This window comes from Sapajus apella, unplaced genomic scaffold (assembly GCF_009761245.1).
Source record: "Sapajus apella isolate SASKATOON/1434 unplaced genomic scaffold, GSC_monkey_1.0 scaffold61, whole genome shotgun sequence".
Lineage (NCBI taxonomy): Eukaryota > Metazoa > Chordata > Mammalia > Primates > Cebidae > Sapajus > Sapajus apella.
This window is the reverse complement of record NW_022437001.1, coordinates 6,254,052-6,270,337: the sequence shown is the minus strand read 5'-3', so window position 1 is coordinate 6,270,337 and position 16,286 is coordinate 6,254,052. Positions and strand designations below refer to the sequence as shown.

At 36.7% G+C, this 16,286-nt stretch overlaps 1 protein-coding gene across 2 annotated transcripts in view; it reads right to left on the bottom strand.

The window, feature by feature from the left end:
* Window positions 1-16,286, bottom strand: part of TTC29 (tetratricopeptide repeat domain 29) — a 237,582-nt gene that overhangs the window by 122,102 nt on the left and 99,194 nt on the right. For both annotated transcript variants that reach the window (XM_032246444.1, XM_032246443.1), the window contains exon 8: window positions 874-965. In XM_032246444.1, coding sequence (XP_032102335.1) covers window positions 874-965 — 92 coding nt within the window. The remainder of the gene's footprint in view (window positions 1-873; window positions 966-16,286) is intronic.

Genomic DNA, 16,286 nt, shown 5'->3' with positions numbered 1-16,286 from the left:
TTCCAATTTTACCTCACTAGGTACTTTTTAATGTTTCAAATGCCTTTCAAATGGCAATTTTACTTTTAAAACACCATCTTGTATGTGTTTACAACTGAAATATAAATGGGAAGAAATTAGAATGAACACAATTTGTATCTTATTACTACAATTATTGCTATCACCATTACTATTAAAAAGCTGTATCTTGGATATAAGATAACATAGTAAAAACCAAGGCCTTAACTTTGATAACTTTTCTTATTGTTATTCTTTCTTAAGTCGTAATGCTACTATATAACAATCAAATGGAGTCGAAAATGACTACAATACAATGAGGGAAGGGTGAATAATATATCTTCCATGGAAGAATAGGTATCAGAAGTTGTTTATATATCTAAAATTTTCTGTTTTAAATGAAACATTGAGAATATTGGTTTTACAAGCAATTGTTTATCCAGATGTGCTCAAAGGATAGATGTCTTAATGGAAAAAGCATGACTGAAGCATAAACGGAAACTTTCCTCAAAGAAGAGATGGAAAGGTTATGGTGAGCCTGAGCCACTGAAGCGTACTACATATTTCTGTGCGCTCTGCTTTCTTAACTCTTGAGATGTGACCCGATTTTTTTCTCTTTTATTCAAGGTCATCACTAAACTTACAGAAGACCAAAAAGAAAATAATACAAAGGAGGCATAGACAAAGGAGAGTTTAGATGTGCATTTTAAAATACCAAAATGGTTTAAAATAACTTACGATGAAAGGGTCACTTAAGAAGGGCACTGCTTAAAATTTAAGCAGGCCATAATGGAAAGCGACAGACCTCAAACAATTTAAGCCTTTCACAGTTGAGTGAATTCATAGTGACAGCAAGACGAGGATGCACTAACTTACCTCTGCAGGACCTTGGCGATGGCTTCATAGGCTCTCCCCAGGCTGAGATCATCTTCCAGGTCTGTAGAGATTTTACAGTAAGTGTCAAGGACCTATCAGGAAAGAGAAATACATATTGAACGTATAGCACAGCCAGATACACTGATGTTTCGTTTCATAACAGAAAAGATTAAAATTAATAGTTGTTTTTAATGTCTATATAACATTTTTTTGGTTAAAAATTCATATTGGTTTGGTTTATTTTTATCTATAGTATAACTTGTTTTGTGGCAGTCTCTCTAAGCCATGACAGTGAGGTCTTACTTTTGTAAAAAAATAATTATTTTCTTGGACACATCCCCAAATCTTTCGATTTATATGACTTAGGTGTGAATAAATAATTGAATGGTTTTTACAACATTATTTTAAAATATGGGACTATTATCTAAGGTAATATAAGGCAGATTATAATATTCTACTATGATAGCTTAAATATCACTTTTCTTTCTGTAAATAGCTATTTGAAAAGCATGAATTTAGGTGTGAGGCAATTTCTAAATCTATCATTTTATTAGATGCACAGCTCATAGTTTGTACATGTATACAGTTTACACCAAAAATATTTCTTACAAATGTATTTCATTACCAACAATCTCTTCAATAATCAAAAGATGACAGGTGCCACAGCCAAACATGTGATCTTAATTTAATTTAACACTGACATCATCTGTATAGTATAATTTTCCCTTTTCCTTTTTTTCCTCTTTTGATGCCCAGAAGGAGAAAAATACATAAAACAAAATCCCCATTCTTCCTTTTTCCTTCATTATTACTTGACCCAACCTATTACACACATGAGGACACAGGAAATCTCCAAAGACCTCTATGGAAATCCTTTTTGCACATTTTCTGAGAAAGAATTAGCAAAAGTCATTTGAAGGCATTTGGAGGACAGATTCAGTGTGAGGGATGACATAAAAACACCTTGTCTGCTACTGCTTGAATCAGGCAGCCTAGAAGGTTTAAGTCTGAGTGGCAGGGTTGATATTTTCTTCACTTTCTTGGTGTTAATATTTGGGAAATAATTTCAATGAGGCCATTGCGACACTTCATAAAATTTGAGCTTCATCTGTTTTGCAAGTGACTGTGACATAACACTATTATTAAATGTGTTTATTTTTAATTGATAAATAACACATCCATCACTTTACAAATTACCATTTGTTAATGTGGTGAGAATGTTAAAAATGCATTCCTTTAGCAATTTTGAAATATACATTAATATTACCTTTGATTTTTATTTTTAAATCTCTTAATAACCCTTGTGTAAACCTGAGAATATTCTTTCACCCAGTCTTACATAACTAGTAGCACTTAGATCTAATCTGATATGAATTGGCATAGACCTTTCTGAGTTAAAGGGCAGTACCTCTGAATTTTGTGAGTTTATAAGAGATCTTTTTTAATCCAAATATAAAATACTTAGGAAGAGACTTTCTGGTGTCTTTTTCAGGTCCATATAATTGATATGGCATTCTAGAAGTTTAAAGTAAAGATTGAATTCAATTATATTTTGTGCCAAAATAGTTTATTTGTTTTTTCAGCAAATACTGTTATTGTGTCTCAGGCACTATGTTAGACCATAGGCTCTTAAGTAGATGAAAATATGCCTGTAACCCTCAAGGCATTTATAGTTCGGTGCTCCAGACTTTGGGCTGATACAATTATGTGAATTAGCAATGACTGAAGACAGGTTTCTCCAGGGCTTAAGCCATGCTTATACTGTACCACTCTGTCATGACCCTGATCTCCATGGGTTCTGAAGCACATGGCAATAATCAGAGGTGCCCATTTTTATCTGTGAGGTGTGACTCTTCAGCTCATGGATAGAAAGGTAGTTTCCAAGAAATTATAGGTAGATACTTCAGTGTTGATGACTCCTATCCCACACCACTGTGCCATAATTCCTGGGAGCAGAGGGGCAAAAAACAGCTTTGGCTTTGCACTTGATTCCATAGCAGCTTCCCCATGGAGACAGATGTGGCCTGCTGAAATGAACACTACCTTAGAATAAGAACACCTGGATTCATGTCCTAGTTCTTCCATACCTAACACATTTGGGCCTGGAAAGCTAAGTGTAATTTTCTCATAGTAAAAAAGAAAATCTACCTCTGAGAATTGTTGTGATGCTACCGTGAGATAATATAAAGTGCTATGTAGATATTAGGACAACAATTCTTTGGGAACCTCTTAATTAGACACCAGTGAACAGCTTCTGGTAGGAGTGTCCCTCCTCAAAGTAAAGACCACTGATCTTATTTGTGGTTTGAGAGAATTTGGGTATTTTCTTAAACAATTTACAAAAAAACAGGAACTATATAGGCAGTAGGATGAATATAGTTCATTATTGACCAAACGAAAAATGTCAATCACATGAAATCCATATGAGGATCTTGCAAAGGAGCTGCTATAAATCAAAGACACACCCTTTGCTCCTCGGGAACATGAGCGGTAGTGGGAGAAAGGAGTGCATACAGGTGAAATCATAAGAAGATTACTAGACAAAACCCAATTAATTGTGCAGTTCAAACTAAAGAAAGTAGGAAGGCCTTTAATAAAATAAAAAAGCATTAAAATGTGTGGAAAAAATAACATGATACTACAAATTCTGTAGAAGATACAGATGTTTTAATTTATAAGAAGAAAATCAACTCTATTAAAAAGTGGGCAAAGGAGGTGAACAGACACTTGAAAACATGACACACATGTGGCCAAGAAGCATATGGAAAAAAGCTCAATATCAGTGATCATTAGAGAAATGCAAATCAAAACCACAATGAGATACCATCTCCCATCAGTCAGGATGGCTATTATCAAAAAGTCAAAAAATAACATATGCTGGCAAAGGTTGCAAAGAAAAGAGAATGCTTATACACTGTTAGTGGGAGTATAAATTAGTTCAACCATTGTGGAAAACAGTCTGGCCATTCCTCAAGGGGCTAAAAACGGAACTACCATTCAACCCAGCAATCCCATTACTGGGTATTTACCCAGAGGAATATAAATCATTCTACCATAAAGACACATGCATGCAAATGTTCATTGCAGCACTATTCACAATAGCCAAGACATGGAATCAACCTAAATGCACATCAGTGCAGATTGGATAAAGAAAATGTGGTACTTATACACCATAGAATACTATGCAGCCTAAAGAAAGAATGAGATCATGTCCCTTGCAGCAACATGGATACAGCTCAAGGCCATTATCCTTAGTAAACTAACACAGAAACAGAAAACCAAATACTGCGTGTTCTTACTTATAAGTGGGAGCTAAATGATGAGAACTCATGGACACAAAGAGGGGAACAACAGACACCGGGGTCTGCTTGAGGATGGAGGGTGGGAGGGGAAAACAGATAAAAAAAATAACTATTGGGTACTAGGCTTACTACCTGGATGATGAAGTAATCTATAAAATAAACCCCTGTGATGCAAGTCCACCTATATAACAATCCTGCATATGTACTGCTGAACTTAAATAAATGTTTTAAAAAAATACAAATGTTTTATGCTGATTTATAGTAGGCAAAATTATCTGCTTAAAGCAAGTAAGGTATAATCTACAAATTAATAAATATTGATCAACTTGAATCCTTAGACAAATAGTGGAACCACTTTTACAAAGAATACTTCAAGTATTATAAGAAAATATAGTGTGGCAATCTGAGGGGTACACTGCAGTTGACTGGCAATCCCTGTGGCAGCCGATATGTTGGAAATGGAGCCAGGATCTGGATGGTTAAAATCCAGCATCACAAATCAGAGATAGGCAAGAATAAACAATCCCAGGTACAAATATTTTGATGAATTGAAAATATATATAATATATAAACTATAAATGAATTTATCTATCTTTAAAGTTCATGGGAATGAACTTAGTCTTTGTCAAAGGCAGAGAAGAACACTAATTTAGTGTGTTACTATGTAAGTTTCAGTGGACACCAAACTACGTGATAATACGGTTACCAAAGTTGGCAAAGTCCGTTCACATACCTAATAAGAATAGAATGCTACATGGCCACTATATCCAATCGCTCCAATAATTTCAGTGAGTAATGAAGATGAAACTTTGAAAACGATTTCATTAGACTTCAAAGACAACAGACTATCTTCTTAGCAAAAGGAAATGGGTGTGCTTGGTAAAAACATTTTCAGGCCAGGTGCAATGACTCACACCTGTAATCCCAGCACTTTGGGAGGCCGAGGCGGGCGATCACCTGAGGCCAGGAGTTTGAGACTAGCCTGGAGAGACCCTGTCTCTACTAATAATACAAAATTAGCTAGGCATGGTGGTGGGTGCCTGTAATTCTAGCTACTCTACTTGGGAGGCTGAGGCAGGAGAATAACTTGAACCCAGAAGGCGGAGGTTGCAGTGAGCTGAGATCGTGCCATTGCACTCCAGCTGGGTCAACAAGAGCGAAACTCCATTAAAAAAAAAAAATTATTTTTGCAAAAAAAATCCAATGTTCTTAAAATAAAATAATTGCTATTGGTTACCTAAAAACAAAACTAGTAGAATACTCACCAGAAAAAAATGAGTGTACAAAAGAACAATGCTGGAGATATCCTACAAATTATTTGAAGAAGTGTTTGTTGTAAAATGAAATTTAAGGATTATTAATTTATTTTACTGTAATAGCTTAAGGGAATATTGGATTTAAGTCAAAGATGGTCAACTGTCAAAAAAAATATTAGAATATCTATCTGTCTTAGAAAAAGTAGAAAAATATCCTTGTCCTCTCAGAAGATAGGAAGTTAAAATTTATAAAAATAAATTTGGTGCTTGAGTTTTGGTACCTTTAAGGAGACACATAGGAAGACATTATTAGGTCTAATAATTTCAAGCACCCAGTTATCTTTTTTCCTTTCTATGCTTAGGGCTACCAGTTAGGAGGGTATCTTGGACACATGCAAACGAACCACAGTTGACTCCTGAACAAGTTTGCATGAGTCTACTTAAATGCAAATTTGCTTCCCAAATAGAGATAGAAAATATATTATTTGAAGGATTTGGGACCTGCTTGTAGGGACAACTGTATTTGGTATTCATCCACATTCCTGACTTCCTCTGTTTTCCTATTTCTCACCCCCACTGCAATTTCTCTCTTATATGCCTTTATTTTAGATATCATTAAAACAAAATCCTACCATTCTTGACCCTTATGTTCACTTCAACAACTGAAACTTTAAACCACTATGAGAACTGTCACTTCAGACCTACCTTTTCCAAATTAGATGGAACTGTCCCCTGACCCCTCTGCCCAGACAGCCTTTATAAGAAAACACTTTTCCAGTTAATTTGTTTTAAAAAAGTTTAAAGACAGTTGTAGAGTTGCACAGAGTTGTTGGAAATAATACAGAGTAATCCCATATACCCTCTGCTCAGTTTTTCCCAGCGATGGCTTTTTTCATAATTATAGTGCAATATCACACAATCAGGGAATTGACACTGATGTAAACCCACTGGCCTTGGAAGTACTGTGTGCTAACCAAGTAAGTGCTGGTAGTTGATGGTGCAGGAGAGAAATTACAGATAATAATTATATATTTCAAAATAGCTAGGAAATTATACTTAATAATTTATTGTATGCTGAAAAATAGCTGAAATATTTGTAATGTTCCCCACACAAAGAAAAGATAAATATTTGAGGTGATGTATATCTCTGTTACCTTGATTTGAGCATTATACATTTTATACAGGTATCAAAATATCACAGGTAACCCCTAAATATGTATAACTAGTATATATCAATAAAGAAATTTTAAATTTCCCTGGCCTTATTCAGATTTCACCGGTTTTACATGCACTCATGTGTGTGTGTAAATTTCATGCTGCTTTATCACAGGAATACATTCATGTAGCCACCACTGCAATCAAGACACAGAAAACTTGCATCATACAAGGAGGCCTCATGATACAGTTTCCTAGTTAATTTTTTGTTTGCTCCTAAAAAAATAAAGAGAATGATAAAGGAAAATCTTTTTTCTCTCTTTTCCTTGGGTGAGAGTTCTTCCTTGGGAAAAATTCTGCAATAATTTCGCATCACTTCTCTTCCCCTTTGGTGCACCGCCTTTAACTTGAGCACTTGTATTTCTCTGGCAATTTCCTCAGCTAAGTGACGGAAAAAAAGGAGTTGACTACACTAATTCATATTTATACTTAGGTGTGAATGACTCAAACATCATTAACTCTGCCAGGAGAACTTGCAGGGTTTTTTTTTTTTTTTTTGAGACAGTCTCACTCTGTTGCCCAGGCTGGAGTGCAGTGGTATGATCTCGGCTCCTTGCAACCTCTGTCTCCCTGGTTCAGGCAATTCCCTTGCCTCAGCCTCCCAGGTAGCTGGGACTATAGGTGTGTACCACCATGCCTGACTAATTTTTCTATTTTTAGTATAGACGGGGTTTCACCATATTGGTCAGGCTGGTCTCGAGCTCCTGACCTCACAATCCACCCGCCTCGGCCTCCCAAAGTGCTGAGATTACAGACATGCGTGAGCCACCATGCCCGGCTGGAACTTGTAGTTTTAAAAAGAAAATGTTTGTTAGCCCACATCATTTCTTCTAAGCTGCTTTTTATGCAGTTTAATAAAGTGCAGTAAGATAATTCAAACAGTGTGTGGCAGAAACATTTGGGAGCAAAGTTTATAAAATGAAAAGTCAGCTTCCTTGTCTTGAAATCTAACCTTTGATATGATCTCATAATTTTATAAACTGGTACTGGATTTTATCTTTTTCTTTTTTTAATTTTTTGGTCTACTGTACTTTTGTGTTTTCTAGAAGCTCCACAGCTTTTTCACAATGTTCCTTCTCATAGTAGTGTGGAAGAGATGGAAAAAAGGAAGAGAGAAATGTGCAACAGCAGATGTGTTACCTGTAAAGGGAAGGGTATGCTATTTTCATTCCACCTTGTTATTACTTTATTCATAATGCCCTACCTTCAGAACCAATGTATTATGCAAAGAACTCTTCCAGTATATTCCATTAGAGGTGGCTGCTAGATATAAAATTATATTCCTGATCTTAAAGACCTTTCTATGTAAGGGAGTAAGACTTGTAGACATTGAAATTATATAGTGTTGTAAGTCTGTATGAAGGGCTAAATATTTAGTCCAAAGACATTAATCCATTACACAATTACTGAGTGTCTTTTAAGGGCAAAGCCTTGTTTTAGGTGCTAGGGATATAGCAGCCAATAATACAAAATCCCTGGATCATTGCAGCCTACATTGTAGTTGAGCAATGGTGAGATAGCTTGTAGTAAAATGAATAAATAAATGAATTTCAGATAGTTGTGAGAACTACGAATGAATACAACCAGGAGAGGCTTCATGTAAGAACTCTGTAAGAACTCCATCTCCATACAAGAATTCTATCTGCATTTTAAAGGAATCATAAAAATTGGGTCAGTAGTGAGGGGGAAGCTGGAGCAAATGTCTGGAGGTGAGAATAAATGATACAATGAGAAAGAAGAGACAGCTTTACTAGGATACATAGATGCAGCAATGTCCAATAGAATGTGTGCTTTTTTTTTTTAATCTTTCTCTACTAAGACTTTAAATTTCCTTGGTGTTCAACAATAGACCCTCTTCTCCTCTCAATTTGTTTTCTTTCTCTATCTCATCTCCACTAACAAATTGAAGTCCTATCTATATCTATCTATCTATCTCTGTCTATCTATCTATCTCTGTTTATCCATATTTAATATTTTCATTATTTATTATCTTTTAAATTTATTTATTATACTTTAAGTTCTGGGGTACATGTGCAGATCGTGCAGGTTTGTCACATAGGTATACATGTGCCATGTTAGTGGTTTACTACATTCATACTCCCATTATCTACATTAGATATTTCTCCTAATGCTACCCCTTGTCAATCACCCCACCCCCTGAAATTCCTCCCCTAGCCCCCCACACCTCAGGCCCTGGTGTGTGATCTTCCCCTCCCTGTGTCCATGTGTTTTCATTGTTCAACACCCACTTATGAGTGAGAATATGCAGTGTTTGGTTTTCTGTTCTTGTGTTAGTTTGCTGAGAACGATAGTTTCCAGATTCATCCATGTCCCTGCAAAGGACATGAACCCATCCATCTTTATGGCTTCATAGTATTCCATGGTGTATATGTGCCACATTTTCTCTATCCAATCTATTATTGATGGGCATATGGGTTGGTTCCAAGTCTTTGCTATTGTGAACAATGCTGCAATAAACATACATGTGCATGTGTCTTTATAATAGAATGATTTATAATCCTTTGGGTATATACCCAGTAATGGGATTGCTGGGTCAAATGGTATTTCTATTTCTAAATCCCTGAGGAATCGCCACACCATCTTCCACAATGGTTGAACTAATTTACACTCCCACCAACAGTGTAAAAGCATTCCTATTTCTCTCCATCCTCTCTAGCATCTGTTGTCTCCAGATTTTTTAATGATCGCCATTCTAACTGTCATGAATGGTATCTCAATGTGGTTTTGATTTGCATTTCTCTAATGACCAGTGATGATGAGCTTTTCTTCATGTTTGTTGGCCTCATATATGTCTTCTTTTGAAAAGTGTCTGTTCAATCCTTTGCCCACTTTTTGAGGGGTTGTTTTTTTTTCTTGTGAATCTGTTTCTCTGTAGATTCTCGATATTAGCCCTTTGTGAGATGGGTAGATTGCAAACATTATTTTCCCGTTCTGTTGGTTGCTGATTCACTCTATTGATAGTTACTTTTGCTGTGCAGAAGCTCTTAAGTTTAATTAGATCCCATCTGTCTATTTTGGCTTTTGTTGCCATTGCTTTTGACGTTTTAATTATGAAGTCTTCGCCCATGCCTAGGTCCTGAATGGTATTGCCTAGGTTTTCTTCTGGAGTTTTTATGGTGTTAGGTCTCATGCTTAAATCTTTAATCCATCTAGAGTTAATTTTTGTATAAGGTATAAGGAAGGGATCCAGTTTCAGCTTTCTGCTTATCGCTAGCCAGTTTTCCCAACACTATTCATTAAATAGGGAATTCTTTCCCCATTGCTTGTTTTTTTCAGGTTTGTCAAAAATCAGTTGGTTGTAGTTCTGTCACATTCTTTCTGAGGCCTTTGTTCTGTTCCATTGGTCTATATCTCTGTTTTGGTACCAGTACCATGCTGTTTTGATTACTGTAGCCTTTTAGTATAGTTTGAAGTCAGGTAGCATTATGCCCCCAGCTTTGTTCTTTTGCTTAGGATTGTCTTGGCTATGCAGGCTCTTTTTTGGTTCCATATGAAGTTTAAGGTAGTTTTTTCCAATTCTGTGAAGAAAGTCATTGGTAGCTTGATGGGGTAGCATGAATCTATAAATTACTTTGGGCCGTATGGCCATTTTCATGATATTCATTCTTCTTAACCATGAGCATGGAATGTCTTTCCATCTGTTTCTGTCCTCTCTTATTTTCTTGAGAAATGGTTTGTAGTTCTCCTTGAAGAGATCCTTTACATCCCTTGTTAGTGGTATTCCTAGAGATTTTATTCTCTTTGTAGCAATTGTGAATGGGAGTTCACTCATGATTTGGCTCTCTGTCTATTGTTGGTGTATAGGAATGCTTGTGATTTTTGTGCATTGATTTTTTATCCTGAGACTTTGCTGAAGTTGCTCATCAGCTTAAGAAGTTGTGGGCTGATATGATGGGGTCTTCTAAACATACAATAATGTTGTCTGCAAATAGAGACAATTTGACTTCCTCATTTCCTAATTGTATACCCTTTATTTCTTTCTCTTGCCTGATTGCCCTGGCCAGAACTTCCAATACTATGCTGAATAGGAGTGGTGAGAAAGGGCATCCTTCTCTTGTGCCAGTTTTCAAAGGGAATGCTTCCATTTTTTGCCCATTCAGTATGATATTGGCTGTGAGCTTGTCATAAATAGTTCTTATTATTTTGAGATACAATCCATTGATACCTAGTTTACTCAGAGGTTTTAGCATAAAGGGTTGTTGAATTTTGTCGAAGGCCTCCTCTGCCTCTATTGAGATAATCATGTGCTTTTGGTCCTTGATTCTGTTTACGTGATGGATTACATTTATAAATTTGCATATGTTGAACCAGCTTTGCATCCTGGGATGAAGCAGACTTGATCGTGATGGATAAGCTTTTTGATGTGCTGTTGGATTCGGTTTGCCAGTATTTTATTGAAGATTTTTACATCAAAGTTTGTCATAGATATTGGCCTAAAATTTCCTTTATTAGTTGTGTCTCTGCCAGGTTTTAGTATCAGAATGATGTCTGTCTCATAAAATAAGTTAGGGAGGATTCCCTCTTTTTGTATTGTTTGGAATAGTTTCAAAAGGAATGGTACCAGCTCCTCTTTGAACCTCTGGTAGAATTTGGCTGTGAACCCATCTGGTCCTGGACTTTTGCTTTTACTAGATAAGCATTCACTGAATGTTTATCTAGTAATGTGAACTAAGTTATCGGAGTTTCAACTGATATATTAAGGAACAGATGTTCAAATGGCAATTTATCTTTCTGATTTCAAAGAAAGAATTTAATTGCTTTTGAGAAGGTAAGGCAGGTCATTCACTTTCATCCCTTTATTCTACATGCACATAACAGTAGTCTTTTGCAGGACTTTAAGAAAATTCATAGTTTTTCTCTTTCTACTTTCTGAGTACCTCAACATGCTTAATTAAATTTGCCTCATTTAAGATTGTGCAGTGGCTGCCTTGTTTTCTGTTATTCCAAGTTTTCAAGATTTTATTCAGCATTGTTCCTGTGCCTAGGGAAAGGAGAGGAAGTCCTTTTCTTTCTCCCTCTGGCATAGCACTATGCATGCACAGCTCAAACTACTATGACCAGATCACACAGGTCAGTGGCATGAAATTTAAATGAGCCTCTGTGCTCTGGCTGGTGACCTTAACTACCACTGTTTCTATGGGAGGGAACAAACAAACAAAAAACACCATAGACACCATCATATGAAACAGGTTCCAGAATGTAGCCTATTTGAGATGGGGGTTTTGCAATTTTGACAAAATTCCAATGAATACAAATCCTTTTTTTTTTTTACTTCTTATTTTTTTTTCCTTCTGTATCTATTCCTTTCTCCTCTTGCCACCCTCTCCACTGCTCTTTCTTCCTGAGTTACTTCAATATTTGAAGCAGTAAGGACTCCTACTCTGAAGGCACAGACCAGGCCTTGGAGGAGCCTTGTGAGATAATGAAGTCACCCTTTGGGTGTTCAAATTTCTTCAAACTTCATAGGCTTTTGAGTCTGGCAGGTGTACTACTGAGCTGACTGACAGGTGCCAGGTGACTTAATCTCTCTGGGCCTGTTTCCTCAGGAGCAAAATGGAAATGAATAAAGCCTACCTTGAAGGGGTGTCACAAGGTTCCAATAAGATGAGTATGAAAAAATACTGACTATGGATTTGAACAAAACAACTGCTTAGTTTGCTTATTTAACCTAGTTGTTCTCAAATGGGGGTGATTTTGCCCCTGCCAGATGGCATTTGGCAATGTCTGGGAATGTTTTAGGCTGCTATAATTATTGGGGGGTGCTATTGGCATCTAGTGAGTCAAGGCCAAGGATGCTGCTAAACATCCTACAATGCACACCATAGCCTTCCCCATAACACAGATCCAGCTCAAAATGTGAATAGTGCCACCATTGAGAAACCCTTCGCTGGCCTTTGCTTGAACAATTTTCACTATAGAAAATTATTACCTTGTGAGGCTAGCTGCTCAATCACTGGAGAGTCACCTGAGAAAAACATTGGTTCAGCTCAGGCAACATCTGTAACTCTCACCTGCTAGGCAAGGTTGTGCTTAGTGAGACAACAAGATGAGCCCCTTCCTCTTCTTGTGACAGTCCTTCCAATATTGAAAGGTGGCTGTTTTGTTTCCCCAAACCCTACAGACTTATAGAGTCATGCAGGACACTCTGAAATAAATGAGAATGAAATCCCTACAGGGTAGCCATATTTGGACACTTTGTTTCCAGTTTTGTCTACAAGTCTAAGGGAACTAGAAGAGTTTAGATAAACCCACCTAGATGAAAAATTGTCTATAAAACCATAAAGAGCATCAAACAGATTTCTCTGTTAACAAGAAGTTATGAGTCCATTGCCCAGCATACATTTTTAACCCACTTCTTCCTCACCCAACATAAAAAGTCAGCACAGTTAATATTATACATCCCCTACACAAAACTCAAATTGTGTCATTTTATAACAAAAGTTTAGCACTGTTTTCCATCCAGTGCATTACTTTGAGGAAAAAGGGGCAAAGATACAGATTTATACTTATGCAATAAGAAATACAGAAATAAAAAAATCAAGTTTGCCATCTTGAGCTTGAAATCATTGTCAAATCTTATTGGAAATACATTTATTCTGATTTCTGGCAATCTAACCCCCTTTAGCCATTTCACAGTTGGTGAGCAGAGAGGATGTTTCTGCCTCATTTACAGTGTCTGAACATGATTCAGACAATCAACTGCAACATTAGTCAAAGAAATCAGTGGCTAATGATTTCTGACAAGCACTGCAGTAACAGGCTGAGGACCAGACTGGGCAGCCGCAGCATTCAGGGGTGCTTTAGAGGTGCCAGCAAATAGGCACTGATGGAAGCTAATACACATGAAGGCAAACGGCAGTGGCCCCACGTCACTTAAAGGCTCTTATGCACTTTATGAAAAGACATAGTATCTGACATGCAATTAAAACACTAATTCTTTTCTACAAATATGCTATCTTGAGTGGACACTGAGGACAATCAGGGGTGTAGCTTTGTAAATGATAATACACAAAAGTAGTTAAGTCTTTTGCATTCTGCTGTAACTACACTCTTAAATTGGGAGTAACCTGGCCTTACAATTATTATCGATCATTTGAGTATTTACTCTTCCTCCCTGAAATCCATTACTCATCATTCAGAGTATCTCCCATACATTGACTGCTTACATTGCCCAATACCTCAAGTGGAGGCTCTATGGTCAAGGGCAGAAAGGGCTGAGTGTTACAAGACAAGAGCACTAGTTTCTCTTCTGCCAGGAGCTCATTGTGTGACTATGGGCCAGTCACTTGGTTACCTTGTGCTTCAGTTTACAAGTCTACTAGATGATGGAGATGAATCAAATGTTCTCAAATTCTCCCTTCCAAAAGTATGATTGGGATTTTGGAACTCTAAATTGATATCTTTAATAATCAAACATATGCCCTAATTGTTTTCAATAATTTATCTTTGGCTTTAAAATTCTTGATCAATTTACTGTTTTCTTTAACTTTCTTTTTAAAAAGTAAAGGGATGAATCATTGTATTCAATTGAAATTTTATTTTCATACTTTCCCCTCATTGATAAGTCCTGCAGAGTTTTAAGGAACAGCTTTTTAAAGATGTCCCTATATTAGAAAAAAATGACAGAAAGAAAAGCTGAATTAACAATGCTATTTGGTTAATATTACATATCAGTTAACTGTAATGAACAGTGCTATCCAAAAATAGCAAATTTTTGTTTACAGTCAAAAGTTTTTAGGAATTTGATGAAAATCAAGATTAGCCTTAAATATAATAGCTTGATTTAGAATTGCCAATTATCTCTTACATGCTAAGAGTTTACATTGTATTTTCAAAAGCTATAAAAACATAAACATATCAGAAAATCTCCAAGAATCTTCTTTCACCTGAAACTCTCTCTTTAAACATCCAACATCCAGATGGCTCTGAAACCTCAAAATAATGAGGCAAAATTTCATATACAGTTAGAAATAAAACTTCTTCAATAGTAAATTAAAACATATGGTTCAAAACTGCCATTTCCTAAATTGGTCATTACAGTTTTGTATTACCTTAACAAGATACATATTGATGAAGAATCCTTATTCTAACTCTCAATTGCTACTTACCATACTATAAATCAAAAAGTATAGAATATTTATCCTGTACAGACCAATCATAGTGTGAGCTATATTTATAGCTCCTTAAAAGAAAAAATTCCTAGCCCTTAACCTTCTTTTTTTTATTTTTCTTTTTTATTTTAGAGATGGGGTTTTGCTATGTTGCCTGGGCTGGTCTTGAACTCCTGGGCTCATGTGATCCACCTGCCTCGGGCTCTCAAAGTGCTGGGATTACAGGCATGAACTACTGTGCCCAGCCCCCAGTCCTTAACCTTTTGCTAAAGAAATCCATTGGAGACCTAGGTTTATATCTTCCTAGGAAGCCTGGAGCAACAAGTAGCCAATTCATTGGCAGTCTGGCAGTCTCTGAGACAGCCTGATATAACAATCCTGTTCAATGTAAGATTAAAGCAATTAGTTTAGTGCCATCATGTCCTCTTAGAGAGTGCAGAGCAGTTGAGTCGTTAGTAAAGGCAGAAGTGGGAAGGCGCTCAGACATAAAGGAACAGCAAGAGACCAACTGACTCACTTTAGCAGAGTGAGTCCACAGACTGCTGCTGCTGTGGAAGGGGAGGTAAGAAAACTCAGCCCTCGTCTTCCAGGGATCTTCCAGTTCCCAAGAATCTTTCATTCGGTTTGAGGCCCAGCTGTTTGCTTCTCCTGGGAATTCGTAGCATTAATTTCTCCCCTTGCCACAGCAGTCTTCACAATCAGCTCTCCTACTTGAGGTAATCTGAATGAATCTCTTTCTTGAACTTCAAGAATAAAACTGAGACATACTGAGAGATAAAACAGCTACCTAGAGCTAAGGCCATAAATAGATCACTTCAAGACATTTTTCTTCCATGTTTATCAGTGAGACACAATACAGGTTGATTCTTCCAGCCTGTGTCGACTGGGAAGAGAAACAGGCCAACAGACACAGGTTACAGATAATGATTAGTGACATCCTTGTCAAAAAAGACATGAGAGAAAGGTGGTTGTGAATTTTTTTTACCAATAAATTCTCACATTTCACTTGGTTATGTTTCTATGAGGATTCAAAGTGAGTGGGACAAATAATTTCATACTACTTATGATAACATTACCAATAATATCAGTTCTCAGTTATTTATGGAAACTAAAGATGATGGTGGCAAACTGAATCAAATGAAGTGCCAGTCAAATCTAATTTGACCAAACAGGTATTATCACTTGCTTTGCCAATACAGAAATGTCAATATTTACGACTACATTTAAAATGTGTGGGACTCTAGGACTCACTCCAACCGTACAGGCCTTTCACTAAGGAATGAGCCCAGCTCTCTCTGCCTCCAAGCCCTTGTTAACCACAGGTCCCGCAGCCTTATTGTTCTTTCTCATTTTACCCATACTTTTGTACTTACACACACACACACACACACACTCACACACACACACCACTTCGTTGTGCTATTCTAGCACTTACCATATTGTCAAACATACCAACTTATTATTTGTCTCCCTCTAGTTAGACTGTAAGTTCCCTGAGGACAGGATTC